This window comes from Phocoena sinus, chromosome 19 (genome assembly GCF_008692025.1).
Source record: "Phocoena sinus isolate mPhoSin1 chromosome 19, mPhoSin1.pri, whole genome shotgun sequence".
NCBI lineage: Eukaryota > Metazoa > Chordata > Mammalia > Artiodactyla > Phocoenidae > Phocoena > Phocoena sinus.
Genome location: NC_045781.1, coordinates 13,008,097 through 13,029,187, shown reverse-complemented (window position 1 = coordinate 13,029,187; position 21,091 = coordinate 13,008,097). Strand labels below are relative to the sequence as shown.

General features: G+C 50.6%; 1 protein-coding gene across 4 annotated transcripts; it reads right to left on the bottom strand.

Annotated features, from left to right (window-relative positions):
* Window positions 1-2,088: 2,088 nt before the first annotated feature.
* On the bottom strand, window positions 2,089-16,544 carry HNRNPL (heterogeneous nuclear ribonucleoprotein L). Of its 4 annotated transcripts, none has more exons than XM_032613211.1 (13): window positions 16,497-16,544; window positions 11,908-12,026; window positions 11,069-11,306; window positions 10,853-10,938; window positions 9,716-9,812; window positions 9,557-9,629; window positions 6,162-6,233; window positions 5,770-6,050; window positions 4,594-4,715; window positions 4,096-4,297; window positions 3,201-3,258; window positions 3,003-3,098; window positions 2,089-2,461 (listed from the first exon to the last, which is right to left on the bottom strand). In XM_032613211.1, exons 3-13 carry the CDS (start codon window positions 11,291-11,293, stop codon window positions 2,403-2,405), a joined length of 1,371 nt encoding a protein of 456 aa, XP_032469102.1. In that variant the 5' UTR covers window positions 11,294-11,306; window positions 11,908-12,026; window positions 16,497-16,544; the 3' UTR covers window positions 2,089-2,402. The 4 variants fall into 4 exon arrangements, with proteins under 4 accessions (XP_032469102.1, XP_032469101.1, XP_032469103.1 ...); XM_032613210.1 differs by lacking the exon at window positions 16,497-16,544 and adding an exon at window positions 13,945-14,214; XM_032613212.1 differs by having other exon boundaries at window positions 2,090-2,461; window positions 5,770-6,233; window positions 16,497-16,541.
* Window positions 16,545-21,091: the final 4,547 nt, after the last annotated feature.

Genomic DNA, 21,091 nt, shown 5'->3' with positions numbered 1-21,091 from the left:
GCCACAGCTACTGAAGCCTGCGCGCCTAGAGCCAGTGCTCTGCAACAAGAGAAGCCACTGCAATGAGAAGCCTACTGGCCGCAACTAGAGAAAGCCCGCAAGCAGCAACGAAGACCCAATGCAGCCCAAAATAAATTAAAAAATAATACATATTAAAAAATAAAAGAAAAAAAGTTACTACTGAATTTATCCATGTACGGGAATGGGAATATAGGCCCACCAACATTAAGCGCTGACTGTATAATCTGAATTGCCACACCACCGTGGGGTTGTACTATTTTATGTTGTATGCAGAGGAAACCAGCTGGGGAGAAGTCACTAGTTCAAAGTCTCTGTCTCTGGCAAATGGGGTTGTAATGAATACTTTGCTTTTTTTTTTATTTTTTTGTCTGTGTTGGGTCTTCGTTGCGGTGTGCGGGCTTCTCATTACGGTGGCTTCTCCTGTTGCACAGCACAGGCTCTAGGCGCGTGGGCTTCAGCAGTTGTGGCTTGCAGGCTCTAGAGTGCAGGCTCAGTAGTTGTGGCCCACGGGCTTAGTGGCTCTGGGGCATGTGGGATCTTCCCGGACCAGGGCTGGAACCCGTGTCCCCTGCATTGGCAGGTGGATTCTTAACCACTGTGCCACCAATGAAACCCTTTGACTTTTTTTTTTTTTCTTTTTGGCCGCACTGCACACTGCATGCAGGCAGAACTTCCTAGACCAGGGATCAAACCTGAGCCCCCTGCAGGGGAAGGGTTGAGTCTTAACCACAGGATCACCAAGTAAGTCCTACTTTGCCTTCGCAATGTGTCAGATGATAAGGCTCTTTTGGAAAACAGAGAACTGTTTGGTCAGCTACACAATGGAGAACTCTGGAACCACTATGCAGATACCAAGATGTGAGAGAAAAAAATTTAAAGATGTAGAACATTCAGTTAGGTTGCTATAAAAAGTTATAGATGGCTGTATCTTCATAAAAAACAATATATGCATAGAATATCTAGGAGACTCATAACTACTAACATGGGATGAAGACTGGGTGCTGGCAGACAAAATGGGGAAATTTACTTTTTACCCCCCTTGATTAGCTTAAAATAATCCTAGATTTTTATAGCTGCAAGGTGACTGTAGTTTCTCCTTGTCTAGAGGTTGTTTGAAGCTTTTCCTGATGAAACTCTGATAAATGCCACCTGACTTCAGTAGATGTTAATGTTTAAAAACTCTACAGGAAATTAGCAAAGTGGGTTTTTTCAAGCGCACACAAGGAACTGGACTTTTTGACCTGCTCCTCTCTTCCCTCCAGTATGAGTCAAGTTTCTTAAAGGCGGCTCCCTTTCAGGTTATCGTCTGCCCTCCACCCGTATGGCCCAGCCCCAACCATAAGCACAAGTTCCCACACACCAAGACTGGGGAATATCTATCAAGTTGCAACCGAACGTATCCTTTAATCCAGCAATTCCACTGCCAGGAATTTACCTCCAGATCAGTATCAAGGAAGTTGGGTAACATCTGTACGAAGATGCATAGTAGTACTGTTTGCAGTAGCAAATTGGAAATTACCTTCAGGACAAAGTGAATTATGACATATCCACACAAGATACTGTGTAAGACTAAAGATAATGAGGTTACCCTGCATGTGATATGAGAACATCTTACAGTACAAAGCATTTTCTGTTAAGACACATATACAAATAGAATTTTCCTTATGGAAAAAAAAACTTGTTTTCAAGGGGAGTGGGGAAATGACTCACTTTTGAGGTTTCATTTTCCAACCTTAAAGAAAGGCGGGTGTTTACTTTTTAAGATTAAGGCTTTCTTCTTTTTAAAATCTCTTCAATTTAATTTTTTCAACTATTAAAAAAAAAAAAAAAAAAACTCTTCAACTAGATCCAGCTTGCTTGGGTAGAGCCCATGAAGGATGCCACCAGGTCTCCCAGATTCTCAAGACCCTTTCACCATTTCCCAATCTGCAGCTCCGGCCCACACCGCTCCTCAGGGCTGCGTCGGCCCCTCTGGAGGGGCTGCAGCTGTGTCCTGGCCGGCCTGCCCCTCTTCTGAAGACTGAGTGTGAGGGAAGTAGACACCCCCAGAATCCCAGAAAGTGCTACGTTTATTTTCCAAACAATTTTATTGAAATGTGCCAAGAGTACATGGACAGCACAAATGTATGAACAGGAAAAAAAAAAAAATCACATGTACAATAATTTTTAAAAAGTGAAGGTTAATCTTGGGAGATATCAGTTCCCCTTCCCCTCCCCCTTTAGACTTCCAGCGTTTCCATTATGGTTAAGCCTCTACTAACCTAGCATTAAAAAAAAAAGAATACAGGAACATCTGCAAAACAAAACAAAACAAAAGAAAAAACCAGCATAAAGGAAAGAAATGTTTTCCTGCTCAGATGGGACTCTCCATAGGCACCTAATTAGGAGGCGTGCTGAGCGGTGGAGAAACACAACTTCAGGGTGTAAGGGTATGGCCCATCTGCAAAAGAGAGGACAGAGGTGTAACTGGACCCCTCTCTGGATGCTCCCCCCACCCAGAGTTCCCCTGGTTTTGCACACACCTCTCATTTTCTGCAATTCAACTGCAAGGGTCAAACTCTTCACTGCCACTTTTGAGACTCAAAAACAAGACTAACACACAAGGCATTTCTCCTCCTCTTCCTTCAATTCCATGGAGGATCCTATTCCCAGCTTTTCAGCTGGCACACAATAGGCCTGCCCAGGAACTGGGTGGGCAAATTTTACCTGCTGGCTCTTACGGCCCCCTTTCCTGGGTATTGAGCCAGCCTCTGATGCACAGAGAATGGCAGCTCCCTGGAGGACAGGCTGGCGGAGCCGGTGGCAGCGAGCAGCTAGGCTGGCCCTCCCACATGAGACATCAGGCTGCTGCCTGTGTCAGTGACAGTAAGGAAATCCCTGGGGCCCTATCTTGATGGCAGGAAGGATGGCTCTGGCCCGAAGCGAGCCAACCCATTAAGCAACAAGGGGGATGGATGACCGCAGGACCCACAGATACTCACTTGGGTTTTTCATCTGATAATGGTTCAGGAAGCCCAGAGTCTCCAGGGCATCGCTCTTGGATTCCCACTCCAGCAGCCCAGAGGAGCTGCGTTCACCTGATGGGAAAAACAAAGGTTTGAGGCTGACCTGAGCAGAAGCCAGGGAGCTGCCCATCTACAGTCAAGGAACGGGGGATGAAGGTGGGGCAGTTTACTCACTTTTGCCTGAGAATACTTTCACAGAAGATGGCCGCTTCACTCCCAGCTCATCGCAGATCTGCAACAGAAACAGAAAACAGACTCAAAGGACTTCCCTGGTGTTTCAGTGGTTAAGACTCCACGCTTCCACCGCAGGGGGCATGGGTCTGATCCCTGGTCAGGGAACTAAGATCCCGCATGCTGCGTGGCCAAAACAAAAAGAACAGACAGACTTAGAAACACAAGGAGTGCCACATGGCGGAATTCAAGCACACCACAGCTGAACACTTGGACTTTTCGGGACAAAAGAGTTTCTAAGCTTTTATCACACATTCTAAGGTGTCCCTGTAATCCCCCCAAAGGTTGAGAAACACTGCTCTTAACTATTTTGTTGCCTAAAACCGGGAAACTGCTTTTTAAATTTCCCATCTTCAGCTGTTATTTGGGTGTGTTCTGGCACTAGGTAAATGTTTGCTAAACCGAACAGCAACACCTCAGGCCACAATAAGGCCCAAAGTCCAACTCCACAGTCAGACTTCCACCCTTCCCCAAAGCTGCCCCGGTTCCCTCTGACAGCACCATAATGGGACCCTCCCTTCTAATGTCATCTAGGCCCCAGATGGCCTGACAGTGTGGATGTTTCGAGATTGGACTCCAATCACCAGTCCGTCACCCAGACGGAGGAATGTTTCAAGGCAAATGAGCAGCCACTCTGACTTGCCAAAAATACAAGCAGCATGGCAAACTCCACTGTTGCTGGAAGTTTGGTGCCATTTTGAGCCTTTCTTGGTCCCTGCTATGTCCCTAGCACCCAACCCAGAGCCCAGCAGAGCAGCTCAATAGATATTCGTTAAAATTCAAAAATGAATGGCCTCCTCAGATGGCTATGCTGAAGGACCAAGTCCACGGCACCCACCTCAAAGAAATTCTCCTCAGTCACCTCCAGAGGGGCGTTGAAAAAGTGCAGCACGTTGCTAGGGTGCTGGATGCGGTTCTTGGCTGCCTGCTCTGGAGTGGAGAACCGGTTGTTCCTTGACTCACTGAAGTCTTTGTAACTGCAGGACCCATCTTCTAGCCCGTATGACTGACCGGGCATGATGGCTGGTTGCTTGGAGACACTGCAGGAGGGAAGGGGAGCCCTGTGTCAGACCTCAAGTTGTCCCCCACCTCATACTGTGGCCTCCTTCCTGTCTGACAGCACGGTATGCCACAGCTGAGGAGAGGCCGACACACTTTCGCCCGCTGTTTCAGAAGAGCATCTGGGAACACACCTGCACGCCCAACTCCAGCCTGGACAAGCACTTGGCTTCTCTGTGCTCCTCTGACCTCTGTCCAGAGTGGGCCCCATTCCCCCTCCCTTCTCTCCTCAGTCCCTCTCCAACCCTCCCCAAGCCCGAGGAGCCTGGGTACCTACCAGACATTCAGCTTCTGCCCAAACATGAAGTTGTTGTTGAGGTGAGTGATGGCCCGGTCCACAGCATATCCATCAGCCATCTCCACCATGGCGGCCCCTGGCTTGCTTTTCATGAATTTCACCTTGAGGAGAGTAGCCGTGATCAGCACCACCGCCCAGCTGTCAGAGACCCTTCTGTCCCTTCCAAGTCAGTTAGAAGGAAGTCAACTCCTGCTCTGGATCGAGGCTTCCACCTCCTCCCTTGTGAGGAGCCAGGAGAACAGAGAAGCATGTCTGGCCCACAGCAAGTGCTCAGCCCAAGTTGGGCAGCAAAGACTAGGCAGTCTTTCCCTAACCTCAGGACCTGACCCATGAGTGGGTCATTTAACAAAGCACAACAGAAAAGCAGGAATGGTGGGAGGAAAAAACAGCTATTTCCATCAACAGACATATATACAGATACTGAGTCATGACTATGTGGGTTATGGTATAAAAACACTAAAAACAGTGTCAGCTCTGAGTCCTGCACAAAAAGGTATGTGAACCTGGGCAAGTTATCTGCCCCCCATGCTTTCACTTCTGCTGCTTGTCTCACTAAGGATTCTTGTGAGAATGAAACAACTTACAACATTTAAAGCACTTTTAACAGTGGTACAAAAAAACCCGCTTGACACGTTATTAGCTGCTAATATTAATGGGCCAGGCCAGGGGCTGTAAACTCAAAGGCTTCCAGGACCCAGATGGGTTTGACAGAAGAAATGACCTAGTCTGAGGTGGGCAGTCACCAGACAGCCCCAGCCAACTGTTATCCCAGGCAAGGCAGGAAGGCTCAGTGTTGCCATATCATCTGAAGTGTTCCAGAGAAAATCCTTACATAATGATCTTTAACTGTGATGGATAACTTTTATACACCGTAATATTTATGTAATATTAAGTACTAACACTTTCATGTGATAAAGTCTTTTTTAAAAAAAAAAAAAACACTGAAAATTAAAAAAAAAATCACCCACATAGCATGAGAACCAAATCAAATCCATCTGCAATGTCACCTGATTAAAACTAGTTACCCTCTCTGGACCTGCTTGCTCCTAAACACGCTCCTTCCCCCTTCTTTGCTCACTGGGGGGCCAAAAGGTCGGGGCCTCCCCTGGGGCTGCCAGGTCTCTAAGGAAAGCAGTGGACCTAGCGGAAGCTCACCTTCTCCACGTTGCCATACAAGCAGAAGACATTGAAGACCCGGTCACAGTTCATCTTAGACTGATCCAAGCCATAGACCATGAGCACAGGGCTGTCGGCGTGGGGGCCATACTCGGGTGGTGGGGGAGGGGGTGGGGGGTGCCCATACTGGGGACCGTAGCGACTTGGGCCCCGGCGGTGACCCCCCACTGGTGGGCCCATCCTTCTCCCTTCGTAGTGAGGTGGGGGGGGCCCGTAGCCCTCATCATGGTAATGGCTGTGGTACCCACCGTGGGGCCCTCCTGGGGGGTGGGAAGGAAAGAGAGGGAGGACGGGTGAGAATTTGCGTGTCGGGCGGCGGGCAGGGGCACATGAGCCACGGGAGTCCACGGAGGGGAACCCCCTGCCCTCACCATATTCTGCGGGGTGATCTCCGAGGAGAGGGGGCTGCCTCTGGCGTTTGTTAGGGTTGCTGCCAGGGTCACCTGCAGACAGAGAGAACAGTTAGAACCTAACTTGGAAAAAGAGGTATCTCTCTCCCTCCTGACTACAGAGGCTGATCTCAGCATCCCTCAGCTCCTGAGGGCCTGGGCAGTGGCCTTTCCTTCCTCACAAGGGTTACTGGGGCTTCCTTCCTGTGGCCGGACCCAGGGTGGGCATGAAGCCCAGGCCTCAAGGGTGGAGCCCACTGTCCCTCCCGCCGCCCACTCCAAGCAGGCTGCTTTCCTTCATCCGTGAAGGATGAAGCCAGGTTCTGGGCCTCTCACCTTCCCGAGCTCCCCCTCTGGGGAAGCTGCAGCCACTATGGAAGCTGATATGGAGGCCGGGAACAGATTTCTAAAATAACTCCCAATGAAGGGAGAGGAGTTAAGAGCCAGAAAATAACACAGGGAAGGGTAGAAAAATAAAATTGGGCCCACAAAGCCCCAAGGGTCTGAGCGTGCTAGGGCCCACTCTCTAGAGAGAAGACTTTCTCAATCTTGGTACCAGTCACCCTCCCCTCTAGTCACATCCACCCCAAGAAGAGGGATCGTAGGAAAGGACAAACAGGGCGACATCAACATCAGTTCAAATGAGCAGTCATGTACAAGGCATCGACAGTCTCAGACAATGGCGCAGTTCCACCCCGCCCCAACCCCAACTGCAGTTCAAAATCGCTACCGTTAACTTAGCACTTGAGTGGCAAACACTGTGCTAAGTACTTTACAGACAGACATCACCGTTTCTTCAATTCCTCACAACAACCCTATGAGGTAGGTACTATTTTAGTCCCGTTTTACAGATAAGGAAAATGAGCACTTAACTTTTAACTGAGCAGTTATAATACACTTCGGCCCAAGGTCACAAAGCAAATTAGTGGCCAAGCTGGGACTTCAACCCAGGCCTGGCTGACTCCAAAAACCCAGGGCTCGGGAACACTGCCCCTTCCTGCCACCCGGCCTGGGTTTTGTTTTCCAACAGTCATTACAAAGATGGAAAAGGGCTACTTACAGCAGAAGTACAGAGTACAATGTCCATTTGTCACAAAAAACAAATCTGTATTTTCTCTTACCATTGGACGCTTCAACAGTGAGTTAGCACAGTTCTGAAAGATGGCGTCCCATCAAACATACACTGCGACCCTGCATCACATGGTTTTACAGTCATAAATACAAGTTACGGTACACATCCGATACAACTTTTTTAAAGAATTGTTTTAAAAGTCAATGTTTTGATTAAATCAAAAATGGCTCACAGATGTTCTGTCCTCAGAAGATATCAGAAAAGTGGAAAATAAAGGTGTATGAAGTGGGTAGTGTCCCTCCATGTTGTCACCTCCTCACATTGTGTGCTGCAGTGCGGTGCTTCTGGCTGTGTAGCGTTCCGTGTGCGTGTCTCCTGGTTATGAGGTGTGCCAGTGGCCCCACTATGCCCGCGCTTTTGGCCTTGGGAGCACTCCCAGTTACCCGCCAGCAGGTAACTGTGTACCTCTGAGCTGTTTGGCTGTTTGGTTTTAGGTCTGTTTTGGTTTTTTTGATTTTTTGCTGCTGTTGTGGTTTAAGTTTTTGGTTTTTTTTGGTTTCTGATCTCCAGTTGGTGCAGATTATGTTGGCAGCCGATGACTGCAGAAAAAATAAAAATATCAAAACAGAAAAAAAAAAAAAAAAGAAGGCCCTCCCCAAACCAAAGGACTTAAAAAACGAAAAACAAAAAAAACCAAACCCACATGGCGAGGAATGGAGAGGATCCTATTGTCTTGGAGGCCCATGGAATCTACTTCAGTCTATGAAACGTTCTCCGAAAAGAGCGCCGCTGGCTGGCTGGGAGAGCTCTGTTCTCTGTGTTTCCTACTTCTGTGTACATTTTCGGGTTCAAGTTTGCTTGGATTTTGGCATTTTTTTAATGTTTAGTAAGAAAGCAGTGTCTGCTGCCATGTTGCGCCTCTTTCTTTGTCTCTGTCTGCCTCTGTGCTTGTAGCTGTTCCTTGGAGCGCGGTGTGGTGTTCTTGATGTAGTGAGCTCAAGTCTGCGGCTGTTTCTGGGGACGTGGTGGAGGCTGCGTGTTCTGTTCTCTCCAGGAAGAGCTAGTGGTTTCTACCCTGTGTGTTGGTGAGCAATGTGCAGAGGCAGAGCCGCTGAAGTCTGGTTCCCGAGGGGGTGGCGAAGCACCTCCCTCACTCCAGGTCACCTCAACAGCTCTCGTTTTTGACCCCCAGCCTGGGGGCAGCCAAAGCTGAGAGGCATCAAAACCAATGCACAGCCAGCCCCTGCCACTAGCCCTTGCCGGTCTGCACATCTTCTATTTATGTTCCTTGGAGAAGAAATGGTTGGTTGCCGTGTTTCTGTTAGCAGTCATGTAATGCCATTGCCCGCTCTGGTACATTCACTCGGTCACCAATTTGTCTCTGACCTCTGGAGGGGGCAGCGAGCCCCACAGCGCCCATTGTGAGGGTCCTGGGGAAGAGTCTAGCCCACCCGGCCCACGGCTTCCCAGCTGCAAGGGCGAACAAGACAGGCCTGCCTAGGAATGGGGGCCTCTGGCCCCCCAGGGCCTGTGAGATGTCAGCCACCAGCCACCTCCCTCAGCCCATGGCCTAGTCCGACGTATCAGACCAAGACAGAAACAGAGATGGATGGTCTTGCTGAGGGGGCGCCGCTGTTTTTCAAAGGCAATGCTCCACCTCTCCCTCCTATCCAAGGCAAACCATTCTTGACAGATTCTAGGAAGGGGGTTGTCCATTTGGGCCCCCTGCAGAGATGTTGCATTCCCTCTACAAGTGAGGTGAGGCGTGTCCGCCCTGCTCCAATCCAGGGTGTCTCACCTCCACAAGGTCAACTTGCTCAAAGGCTCTGCTGCAAGGGCCTGGGAGCCCTCGTCACATCCCCAATCTGTGCCCCCCAGAAGCAGACCCTGTCAAGAGTGGAGAGCAAGAGGACCATTCCTGGCCCAGTGAGAATGGGGTCAGTGACCCTAAGCAGGCTCCTAGAAGAAAAGCAGCAGAATCCGTTTGGGAGCTGCTACTGGTTTGTAAGCCACTGCCATGGCCTGTGCTCAGTGAGGCCCTGCTCCCCACCCCACCCAGGCCTCTGCCTTGACCCTGCATCCCCTGCTGCATCAAAGGGCCACAAGCAGCAGCTATAGGACCTACAGAGGCCCCTCATTCACCCCCTCCCACTGGAGTATATCTTCCAAGAGCTGACCCCCAAGGCCCTCCCATGTCCACAGGAGCCCAATGGCATTACATAACCCTGAGTCCAGGTCTATGAAGTGCGCTAGTCAAGTGAAGGCAAGGCGGGTATGTTTAAAACAAAGCTGCCGTCAGGATTACCTTGTCCACTGAGATTGGGGTTTGTGTAGTCCCAAGTATCCTGATCATTCTTGAACACGTTTAAGCGTGTAGGCTGCAGGGACAAAAAAAAGCTTGAGGTCAGCCAGGCTCCAGGCTCACCTAGGAAGCTGACAAGGGGCAGCCATTTCCCAGACCTACCTTCGCATACTCAATCTTCAGAGTGCAACAGCCTGAGTAGATGTCAGCCCCATTGAGTGAGGCCTTGGCCCGCTGGGCACTCTGCACAGAGTCAAATGTGAGTAAAGTTAAGGGAAAGTCCCATCCCAAGAGCTCTCTGAAAAGAGCTTCAAGTTGCACCAGAGAGGGATGAGGACAAGTAGCACCCCAAAGACTGCTCCAAGCGGGCTTCGGGGTTAGTTCACTGCCCATAGCCACCAGCCACTTGTGCAGACACAGCTGGAGTGCTGCCCCAAATGCTCAGACCTGTACTCCCCTGCCCTGCCCCACGGCAACAACCTTCTCTGCCAGCCTCACAGGCCAAGTCACCTTCTTCTTCAGCCTCATCTCCCCCCCACCCCCGCCCTGGCTTCTACACGCCTTGACTAAGCCTGAACAATCTCTGAAACGTTAACTAGATTATACTCCTGCCCTGAAAACCCATCAGTGACTTCCCACCACTGCACCCTGACCCAAGTTCACCCCACTGCCCGGGATGCCGTAACTTCTTCCAATGTCCTAAGGAACCCTCTCCCCCTCGTCAGCTACTCTTCAGTTGTCAGGCTGTTCACTTCCTGCAACGCTAAGCTCCTGCCCACCTGAGGACCTCTGCAGATGTGGTGTCCTCAGCCTAAATATCAGTTCTTACCTCTACATGGAAACAAGGACAGCATCTCCTCAGAGACCTTCCCAGAACCCCTGTAAATTCTTTCCTTTTGTATCTCATGGCACATTCTTCTTTCCCTTCACACTTTAAACCCTGTACTTTCACACTACACAACACTTGAACATGTACGTGTGTGTGTTTTAGGGGCACCAACTCTCTGTGCAGTTGAAAATCCATGTATTTAACCAACCACAGATGACATAATACCGTAGTATACATTTAGTGAGTGAGATACACCTTAAGTGGACCCACAGAGTTCAAATCTGTGCTGTTCAAGGGCCTATTTAGGTGTGATCGTTTATTAACCATCCCATCCATGAGACCATGGGCTCTATGAAGGCATCTGGCACACGGCAGGCGTTCAGGAGACACGTGCTGGTTGAAAAGATGGATTCCTACCGAGCCCTGTGAGATCCCATCTCAAGGAACACCCATTTCCCAACAAAGGATATTCCACCATAGCCTGGACTCCATTCTTCCGGAAAATGACAATTCTCTGGACAGGACCACAAGGGTTACAGATAGTATAAAGAACATCCTATAAAAACCAAACACAGGCAAGATGAAGGGACACTGGCAGGTCAGTCTGGGTCATGGGAGAAGACAGGGAGAAAAGGCAGGAGGGAGATTCCACAGAAGAACCTTAACGAATAACCACTGGCACGCACCGTGGTAATCGAATAGATGGGGTTCAGGATGGTAAAGAGAAGCACACTGTTGACGCTCCTGGAGTCATCCGAGTCCCCGGGGCGGGAGATTTTCTGGCTGGTAGAGTAATTGACAAAAGCTGGGTGGCCCGCGATGTAGATCTGGTTGTCGGCTGCGTAGTTCACGGCATTGCAAGCCCCCAACACATCTTCAAATTCCACCAACGCTTGTCTCTTCTTAGGCATTACCACCACATAACTGGCAAAGAGAACACAGGTTGCAATCCTCTCAGGGGGATGGAGACAAGAGTCAGAGGACGGCCTCAGTTATCTGTGATCCGACTCCTCCCTGGCCTCTGGACTCCTCTGTGCCCGTCGTGGTTTCTTGACCTGAACACCCCTTGCAGTAAGTGGCACGACAAGCAAAAGAGGTGTGTGCGGCTTTGGCATCAGCTTCTCTGGGCAGCCTTCCTTCCCAACCCCTCCCTCACCTGATCGAGTCAGATGCCTCCCACAGACACCTGGGTTTCCCCTATCACAGTGTTAACCACTCTGGGTAGGCAACTGTCTGGGAGGAATAAAGACAGTGGTGTTCACCACCCTATTCCCATTACTCACCATGTGCCAAAATTACAAGGCAGAGAGAGAGAAAAAAAAAAGGAAGGAGAAAAAGACACGGAACTTGCTGTAACTTATCCAAATACAATGGCTAACCCCAGGAGTAATGGAGCCCCAGGACCTAGCTAAAGGAACCTGGACCGAAATGGCCAAGTTACTTCTAACCAGAAACCCGGTGACACACAGGACACCAAGGAGTTAACTCATCTGAACACCCAACCCCTGGCCTCTGAGCTGAGTACCTGATGGGTCCAAACTCCTGCAAGGCCTCCACAAGGTCAGCTTCCACCACGCCGTCAATCAGGCCCCTGATGTGGACAACTGGGGAGGCGGGGGTTTTGTGCGGGTCATCGTAGTTCTCCTGAGAAAGGAAGCAAAAATAAGACTTCACTTTCTGCTGTACAAGACGGTGGATTATTGGCTTCTGTGCCAGTGGGGACTCAGACAGATAAAACATTCGAGTGTGTCACCCAGAAAAGACATACAGCGCAGGCAACTAGGGGCAGCAATTCAACCAATCACCCCAAAAGGATTCTGGGTCAGCAGAGCAGAAGGCCTGAGTGTATGGCCACATGCCTAATGGCTCTTACTGTAGTTTCTGATGAAGGCAAAATGGAGGACCAGACAAGTCCCAAGTCCCATCTTACAGTCTTCCCAGCACCAGTCTCTTCCCACTGGTCAAACAAATGTGGGAAAAGAGTGGCTTGGAAAGGGGACTCAATTTTCTGCTGCATTCACCCAAGTTTTTCTGCCCCTCCCCTAGTGGAGGAACCTACGATCACCACACAGCCAAGCACTGCTGCTCCCCACCACTCATCCCCAGGTCCAGCAGGTGCCTCAGACACCATGGCATCCAGGCCAGTCTTGACTGCCTCTAGTCTTTACTCTCTCACCAAAATCTGTATTGGAAAATACTACCTAGGTCAGACTAACGAAAAAGACAGTAAAGTCTTTCAAAAGAAGAGAAGATCCAACCTGTACCACTAAAAATCAACAGTTCCCTTCCCAGGGGAAGTATCTTCCCACCCACAGACAAAAGTGTCTGGGAATCAAGAAAGAGCAAAGTAACTTTCTCCACCTCTCCTGGGCTCTGGGCCCAGCCTCCCATGTGAGAACCACCAAACAGAAGACCATGTAACATGGGCAGAATTGGATTCTATTTCAGGAATAAACCACAGGAGCCACACTCGCCTGAGGGTTACTAGATCAGCGATTTGGAGTTCCACAGTCCTAAGTTCTAATCCCTGTCCCTCCTCAGACTAGCTACAAGACCTAAAGGAATTTACCTTGCCTCTGTAAGTGGGGAATAGTAAGCCCATCCTTTACCTCATAGAGGAGTGTTAAGAACTCAATTAAGATACCTTTCAAATGCGTGCAACAAGGCCTGGCATGGTTTAAATGCTAGTAAATCACGGCTACAGAGCGCCGCTAAACCGTGGAAAACTCTGCAAATGGCTGAACGAGACAAGGCTTCAGGAACTTCCAAGGAGGAGGGAATGGGCTCCAAGCCAGGAGTAACAATTGGTTGTCTTTTCCGAGCAGGAGACTGAAGAGGCTGAATCCCTTACAAAGTGCCCACCCCTCAAGGAACATTTGGGTTCATCAAACCTACGGCACCCAGTTAACCCCCAGAAAATGTAAGCAAACTTGTGATAACTTGAAAGCTTGGTTCAACTTCCAAACGGCTAAAAAGACCTCTCACAACGCTTTCTTCCGGTTTTTAATGCCCACAAAAATGAGGCAGATATTCTGGACTGGGAGAATATCCTCAAAGATATCAATTTCTGTACTGAGACAAACCATGACGCTACAAAAATCAAATAGCGATCACGCAGAATACCCCACTCAGGCACGGAAAAGGCTACCGCCCACTCGTTCCCCGCTCACGCGGTGCCCCCGCCCCCAACCACCCACAAGGCCCAGGCAAGAGAAGTGCGCCTGCGCATGGGGCCAGAAAAGAAAATGATAAAGAAAAAATCGGCCCGACCGCGTGCCCGGGCCCCACAAGCCAGCCCGCGGCGCCTGCGCACTGCGCCACCTGCAGCGCGAGCAGTTTCCTCCGCCCCCCACACCCCGCTCTGTAGAGCGCGCACGCGCAAGCGCCTGTCCTCGCGCAAACCCCGCCGTTTGCCCAACGCCTTCCCCTCCCCCACCCCGTCCACGGCGCGAGGGCCTGGGCGCGTGCGCGTAGCCCCCCTCTCCCCAAAATAAATGCCCTCAACGTGAGAATTTTCCCCTCCCTCCCCGGCCGTCTCCGGCGCTTAGGGCCCTGGCCTCACCCCGCCGCCACCGCCCGCCGCCCCGGCTCCTCCACCGCCGCCGCCGCCTCCATGCTGGTCGCCAGCGTTGTCAGTCTTGAGCCGTTTAGGGGCCCGGCCGCCCTCACTGCCGCCGCCGTAGTAGCGGCCACCGCCGCCTCCGCCGCCCGCCGCCGCCATCTTCACCATCGCTCCGGACCGCCTCCGCTGCTCCTCCGGCTGCTGCCTCTGCTCCAGCCTCCGACGCCGCTTCTCCGCCCGGGGCAGCAGCCTCCGCGACATGGCGGCCCAGAACCCGCCTCCCCCCGCCTCTCATTGGGGGAGGGACACGCCCGTCACCGGCCGCCCCCACCCGATAGGGGGAGCCAGTGGTCCCGCCGCTGGGGGAGGGGAAGCCTCCAAACGCCTTGCGCAACGATTGGGTAAAGCCCACGCCGTTCTGCAGGAGTGCCCGCCCTTGTTTGTCTGGGACACTCCTTATAGGCGAGCGCTTTCTGCCAGTCATTTCTCCGACCCCACCGCCTTAAAATAAACTCCAACTTGATTGGTCAGATTTCTGACACTGCCTGGCCTCGTTAGGAGCACCTGATAGGAGCGGCGCTCCCCACTCTCCCCAAAAGCCCCGCCTCCTTCCCACTTTCATTGGTCTCCTCGCTAATCCATCAAACCGAAAGCCCTTAGTCTTCCGTCACAGCGACTACCTTCCCGCGCCTCTCCGCAAGGAACCAAGGAGGCCCCTCCCCTTTGCCTCTCTCCACTGGCTACTGCAGGTGTCCATCTTCTGCAAGACGCCCGATTAGTCAGTTGAGAGTGGAAAGAGTCCTCTCACCAGACGGTAGGACCACTGGTGGCCCCTGATTGGGTGAAAAAGGAGAGCCCATCCCTGACCCGTAGGCGCTCTTTGGCGCAGTCTAGGAAAGGATCGGAGGAGAGGACGCATGCGCGAATCGCTTTCAGGCGCCTCTGGAGGCGGGGCGACCCTCTAAAGGAGGGAAGGCCTGAAGTACCTTGAGTCTTTATTTACTGCTGTAAGCAGCCCCACAAGGGCAAACTAAGTTAGAAGGGCAACTGCCAGTGCAGCTCTGTCCCCATCACTATATTCTATTCCTCTCCATCTCTAACCTTCACAACGCCAGAGAAAATTTTTTTGAACCCAATCTGACCCTTTCCTTCAGTATAAAACCATTTGCTATTGCCTACTATCTTATGACCCAGTCCAGTTCTCCGGCGTCCTTTCACCACTCTACCACTAAATTCAACCACAAATAACTCCTTTCATTTTGCAGAAAGGGAAGGATCTTTCGCGCACCTCTGTATCTTTGGCCCGAGCAGGCCCTTCCACCTAGAACACTTTCTCCGCTATCCCTCCTGCCAGAGCTAAAGAATAAATTTCTCTTGTTCGTGCTCTGCTCACTCTGAGAAGCGTTCCTTGTCCCTACCAGCCCAGACCCTCGGCTTCCCCCATAATAACCCCTGATCGCTCAGGCCAATGGTTCTCACGCGACAGCCCTTACTACTCTGGGTCGTCACAATTTGGTGGCTTTTTCCGTAGCGTTGAAGTGCTTGTGTGAGCAAGGGAGCGGTGGTCTCTGCCTCGGCCTTAGTGAAGCTGGCCACCCTACCAAGCGCCAGGTACAGCACCCGGCACAGTGCCAGCACTCTGCAAAGGGGAGTAGTTAGGGTATTCTAAGCGTCTGGCGGGCCTTGTTTCCTCCGAGGCGGGTAGGGCCACCCCGCAGAGAACACCTTCCCAAGTCTCTAAGGTGCAACGACGCCCAACAGCCGGAACCTGGGGGCGGGGCTGGGGGGGTGACCTAGGATCCCACCCTAAGGGCTTTAAACTTATGGGGCTGCCTGCTGGCGGAGGAGGGGGGAGAGGAGGAGGGGACGCTGCTCTTAGAAAGCGAGGAGATAGACGTGGTAAATGCGGGGACGCCCACCAAAGATGCTCTGGAACCTTTCCACTCGGGTGAAAGGGGGTTCCCGAAATAGGGGTCCTAGTGGAAACTAAGTTTGAAATGGGGTCAGTGGCACTAAGAGAGTGGGACAGTCCTGGTAGGTCCGCGGGTTTGAGGAGATACGAAAGTTGGAGTGGGCTGGTGGAGATGTAAATCAGCTCCCAATCACCCCGAAAAGATCCGAAAGAGCCGGCCGAACGGAGATGGGGGACGGCGCAGCGCCTCCAACACGTGATCAGTGCGACGGAATTAAGGCAGTGCGGCTCCGACTGAAGGGCGGGGTCGCGAGGTCCAGACGTCAGAGGAATGCGGTGGGGGGAGGGGAGAGAGGGGCCCCTCCCCTCCCCGCCCCCGCGCCGGGCCCGGACGCCCCTCGCGCCGGCGCGCGCCGACGGGACGCGACGGAACCGTCCCACGCGCGGCAAGTTCCAGGCAGCTTGGCTGCCCGAGCGCGCCCACGGCTGGCGACCGGGCTGCCGCGTTATCTGCACACCCGCGCTCCCGGCCTCCGCCCCTCCCCCACCCCTTGCACACGGGCCGTGGTCGCGGGCCCCGGGCGGCGCCTCCCTGGGATCCCCCCTCACTCCTCCCTGACCCCTCGCCCCCAGCCCCTACCAGTTCGGCGGCGAGCCTGGCCGGCCGTCCGAGATCGAAAAGAGAGCAGACACTGGGAAGTTTTGGGGGAGGGAGGGGCGGGACTTAAAGGGACCACGACCTCTTTCCAGCCCGGGGGAAAAAAAAAATGGGGGGTAGAGGGGGGAGATCGAGAGTTGCTCTGCAGTTGAATGGAGGAAACAACGCAAAAAAGGAACGGGAAGATTCCGCGTCCCTTTTCCCCAAACATCCCCAGCCCCTCAATACCCGCCCCCCATCCCTCCCAGAAAGTCGCACAGTTGTTTGGGAATCACGCCTCATTCCTCCTGGTCAGCCAAGTATTCTGTTGGTTGAGGTAAATGTTGGGGTGCACATTGTACAGACGGGGAAATGGGCTCAGGGGACGCTAGCGACCTACCCGGGATCCCACCGCTTGTAAGTGGCATATAGCAGGATTTGTCTGCCACCAAAGACACATAACCAGTGCACTGCAGTGCCTGTTACGGTGATGGGGTCTGCAATATCCCTTGGAGGTTAAGAGCATGAGTCCTGGGGTCAGACTGCCAGCGTTCAAATATGGACGGTGCACCTACTTACTCTGTGGCTTTGGAAAAGTGATTTAGCATTCTGGGGCCTCTGTTTCCTCATCCAGTAGGATGTTGGTAATAGCACCTGCAACGCTGGGTGGTCTTGAGAAGTGCTGAGAATGTCTGGAAGCAGAGGGAACCTCAGGTCCACCTCCATTTCAGAAATTGAGGCTCAGAGAGGGGAAAGACCAACTGAAATTCCCCACAGCTGGGCAGCATGTGAAAGAACAAGTCCTCCCCTCCTTAGGGCCCGAACTGCGTAATCCAACCCTTGTGGGCCCATCCAAATCCATGCCTAACCCTTTCCACTTGTCCTCTACATGGCACAAACACTGGTTCTCCTTCTGTTCATCAGATACCCAGAGCTCATTCCTGACTCTGCACTGGCTGTTCCCTCTGTCTAAAACACCCTTCTCCCAGATCTTTGCTCCTCATTTGAGAGGCCTTGGCTCAAATGTCACCTCCTGAGCACCCCAGCCTAGTTAGTCACCATACACAGTTATAATCATGGCTTCCCATTTATCTCCCTCTTTGCTCTTATTGCCATGTGAAAACAACCAGTTATTTAACTTTTGTCTCCTCACTAGAATCTGGGCTCTTTGGGGGCCAAAAGTGGGTATGTTTTCACCCCTCTAAGGACCTTACCCTGGGGTCATTCACTCATTCATCAGATGTTTATTGAGCTAACACTCTTTGGGGCATCTGGGATAAAAATGGTGAACCAGATAGGAAAAAATTCCCTCCTTCCAGGGGTTCCATTCTAGTGAAAGATGCACAATACATCAGTAAAATATGTATCAGAAAAAAAAAAAAGAAAAAAATATGTATCAGAGGTGATAACTGCTATGAAGATAATAAAACAGGGAAGGAGGCTGAGGAGTACATGAGGGCAGTTTGCTCAAAAGGGTATTCAGGTGAAGCCTCACTGAGAAGGTGACATTTTAGCAAAGGTCTGAATAGGAGAGAGAGAAGTCATGTGGATACTGGGGGAAGAGCATTCCAATCAGAAGGAACATCCAGTGCAAAGGCCCTGCGGTGAAATGTGCCTGGTGTGTTCCAGGAATTGCTAGAGACCTTTGTGGCTGGAGTAGAGGAAGGGAGGGGTAAATGGTAAATGATGACATCAGAAAAGGGGGAGAGGGCAGTCTGTGTGGGTCCTCCTGGGCCATGGGGAGGGGAGGACTTTTACTCTGAGGTGAGGGGTTCCGAGCAGGTAAGGGCCCTGATCTGGCTCAGGTGTTCACAGGAGCCCTGTGGCTGCGTGCTGTGGGTGTGGGAAACAGACTGTGGGAGGTGGGGTGGGAGCAGGAAGACAGGAGGCTAATTCAATGGGAATGGGCTGGAGAAGGTGGATGGGGTCAGGATGGGGGCCGTGGAGGGACTGAAGTGAGCAGGTTATGGATCTGTTTTGAAAGTAGAGCCCATAGGATGGGCTGAGGGGTCAAAACTCCTCACGATTCAAAACCACCCCAACTGCAGGGCTCATAGTGGTGGCCAACATCCCCAGCTCCTTTTGGTCCTCTATCCACTATGAGATGCTTCTTTTTTAAGGAGCATCTCTTCTCCCTCTCCCTTTGACACAGGCCTGTTCCATGGCATCCCAGGACCAGCCATCCACATCAGTGTCGTGAGTGTGCGTAACTGCTCTCAAACACCTACAGCAAGCCCATCCAGGTGGAGGTGGGGATTCCCCTGGCTTGTAGCCTTTTGAAAAAACACTTTTTAAAAAAACAATAATTTAAAAAAAAATTATAGTTGATGTACAGTATTATGTGTCCCTCCCATGGTCACACCTAGACCTTGTCTCAATCACCACAGCCTCTTTAGAACCTCAGTTTCACGCATCTTGCGCTTTACCGGTCACCTGTCTTTCTAGTTCACTCCCTTCAGAAGCTCAACTCCGATAATCCATTAGCCCTACCATGTTTCCATGACCCCTCCACCCCCTCATACCTTCACACAGATTAAATTCCTTGACAAACCACCATAATCGCCCCCTTACGCACATTCTCTACACACTTCCCCCTCTCCACCCTACTCATCTGGCAAAACCACAATCCTTGTTAAATCTAAGGCTCCATCTATCGCATGCCTGCATCTGTGCAGATGGAAAAAAATACACAATCATGCTAACTGCTCTCGCCTTAAATTCATACCCACCGACTTGGAATGCGGCCTAACAAATTTTGCCTCTGCCCCTGGTCCCTTGACTCTCCCAGATGATGTATCGGATCTTCTCCTCAAACCTCTCTAACAGCGTCTTCCTCGTTGTCACTCTCAGCAGTGACTTTCTCCCTGCTTCCTGGGAGAACTACAGCCACCCTCCCCCCATATCTACTCTCCTCCTGCCTACTTGTGAGTGGGGTAGCTAGCCATGTTCCCATCTGCTGGGCTTCTTTTTTTTCCTATGCCTATTCTCATTTTTTTCTTCCCTAGTCAAGAAATTGGTCCCCTGTGGGCTCAGGGTCTCAGGAGAGAAATGTGACAGGCCCCAAAGCAGAAATAGGCCAGCTTTCTTTTCTTTTCTTTTTTTAAAGCCTCTTCAGGGCTCCAAGCAGAAATATCTTCATGGTCTATTGGGCCTCAGATTGAAAACTCAGATGCCTTTAGGGGTCAATGGGTGAAGCCATTGTGGTAGAGGAAAAGTTCTCAGTTGCATTACACAGTTGTGACTTATTTTTCCCCAAGCTTTATTGAGATATGCCTGACATTCAAGAAACCATACATATTTAAAGAATACGGTTGATGAGTTTTGACTTATGTATAAACCTGTGAAACCGTCACCACAATCAAGTAATGACCAAAAGGAACAAGGACACCTACTGTATAGCACAAGGAACTATACTCAATATTTCATAATAACCTGTATAAGAAAAGAATCTGAAAAAATATATAGATAGATAGATAGAGATATATATGAATCGCTTTGCTGTACACCTGAAACTAACACAACATTGTAAATCAACTATACTTCAATAAAAAATTAATTAATTTAAAAAAATTTAAAAAGAGAATCTGAAAAAGAATATAGAACAGAATCACTGTGCTGTACACCTGAAACTAACATGATGTTGTAAATCAACTATACTTCAATTTAAAAAATAAAAAGAGGGGACTTCCCTGGCAGTCCAGTGGTTAAGACTCTGTGCTTCCATTGCAAGCTTGCGCAGGTTTGATCCGTGGTCAGGGAACTAAGATCCCTAGGGACACAGGTTCAATCCCTGGTCCGGGAAGATCCCACATGCCGCGGAGCAACCAAGCCCGTGCGCCACAACTACTGAGCCTGCCTTCTAGAGCCCGCAAGCCACAACTAGTGAGCCCGTGTGCCACAGCTACTGAAGCCCGCGCCTAGAGCCCGTGCTCCGCAACAAGAGAAGCCACTGCCATGAGAAGCCCATGCACTGCAATAAAGAGTAGTCCCCGCTCGCTGCAACTAGAAGAAGCCCGCGCACAGCAATGAAGACCCAACGCAGCCAAAAATTAAATTACAAATAAAATAAATTAATTAAAAAAAATTTTTTTAATTAAAAAAATAAAAAGAGGGGACTTCCCTGACAGTCCAGTGGTTAAGACTTCGTGCTTCCATTGCAGGGGTGTGCAGGTCTGATCCCTGGTCAGGGAACTAAGATCCTGCAAGCCACACAGTGGGGCCCCCCAAAAAATTCTTTTTAATTAAAATAAATAAATACATTTAAAAAAGAAGAATGAATGGCTTAACCATGAAAAAAATAAAAATTTAAAAATAAATAAATAAAATGTATGTTCTCAGGAACATCAAAAAAAAAAAAGAAGATAATGACTAAAAAGGTAATGAATATATCCATCACCTCCAAATTTCCCCCTGCCTCTTGATAAACGCTTCATCCCTCACCCCTCCACACTACACATCCCCAGACAACCACTAATCTACTTTCTATCACTGTTGGTTAGTTTGCATTTTCTAGAATGGAATTATATAGTATGTACTCTCATGTCTGGCTTTTTTCATTCAATATAATTATTTTGAGATTCATACATGTTTAACAATAA

What these genes read in the sequence shown, in the direction of transcription:
- HNRNPL (XM_032613209.1), bottom strand. Translation starts at nt 14,205, where the DNA reads ATGTCGCGGAGGCTGCTGCCCCGGGCGGAGAAGCGGCGTCGGAGGCTG. An exon ending in GGAGTCCAGGCTATGGTGGA is followed by an intron (nt 9,813 to 10,852) that starts ATATCCTTTGTT and finishes AACTTTACTCAC; the next exon opens with ATTTGACTCTGTGCAGAGTG. An exon ending in CTGAGGAGAATTTCTTTGAG is followed by an intron (nt 3,259 to 4,095) that starts GTGGGTGCCGTG and finishes TTTCTGTTGCAG; the next exon opens with ATCTGCGATGAGCTGGGAGT.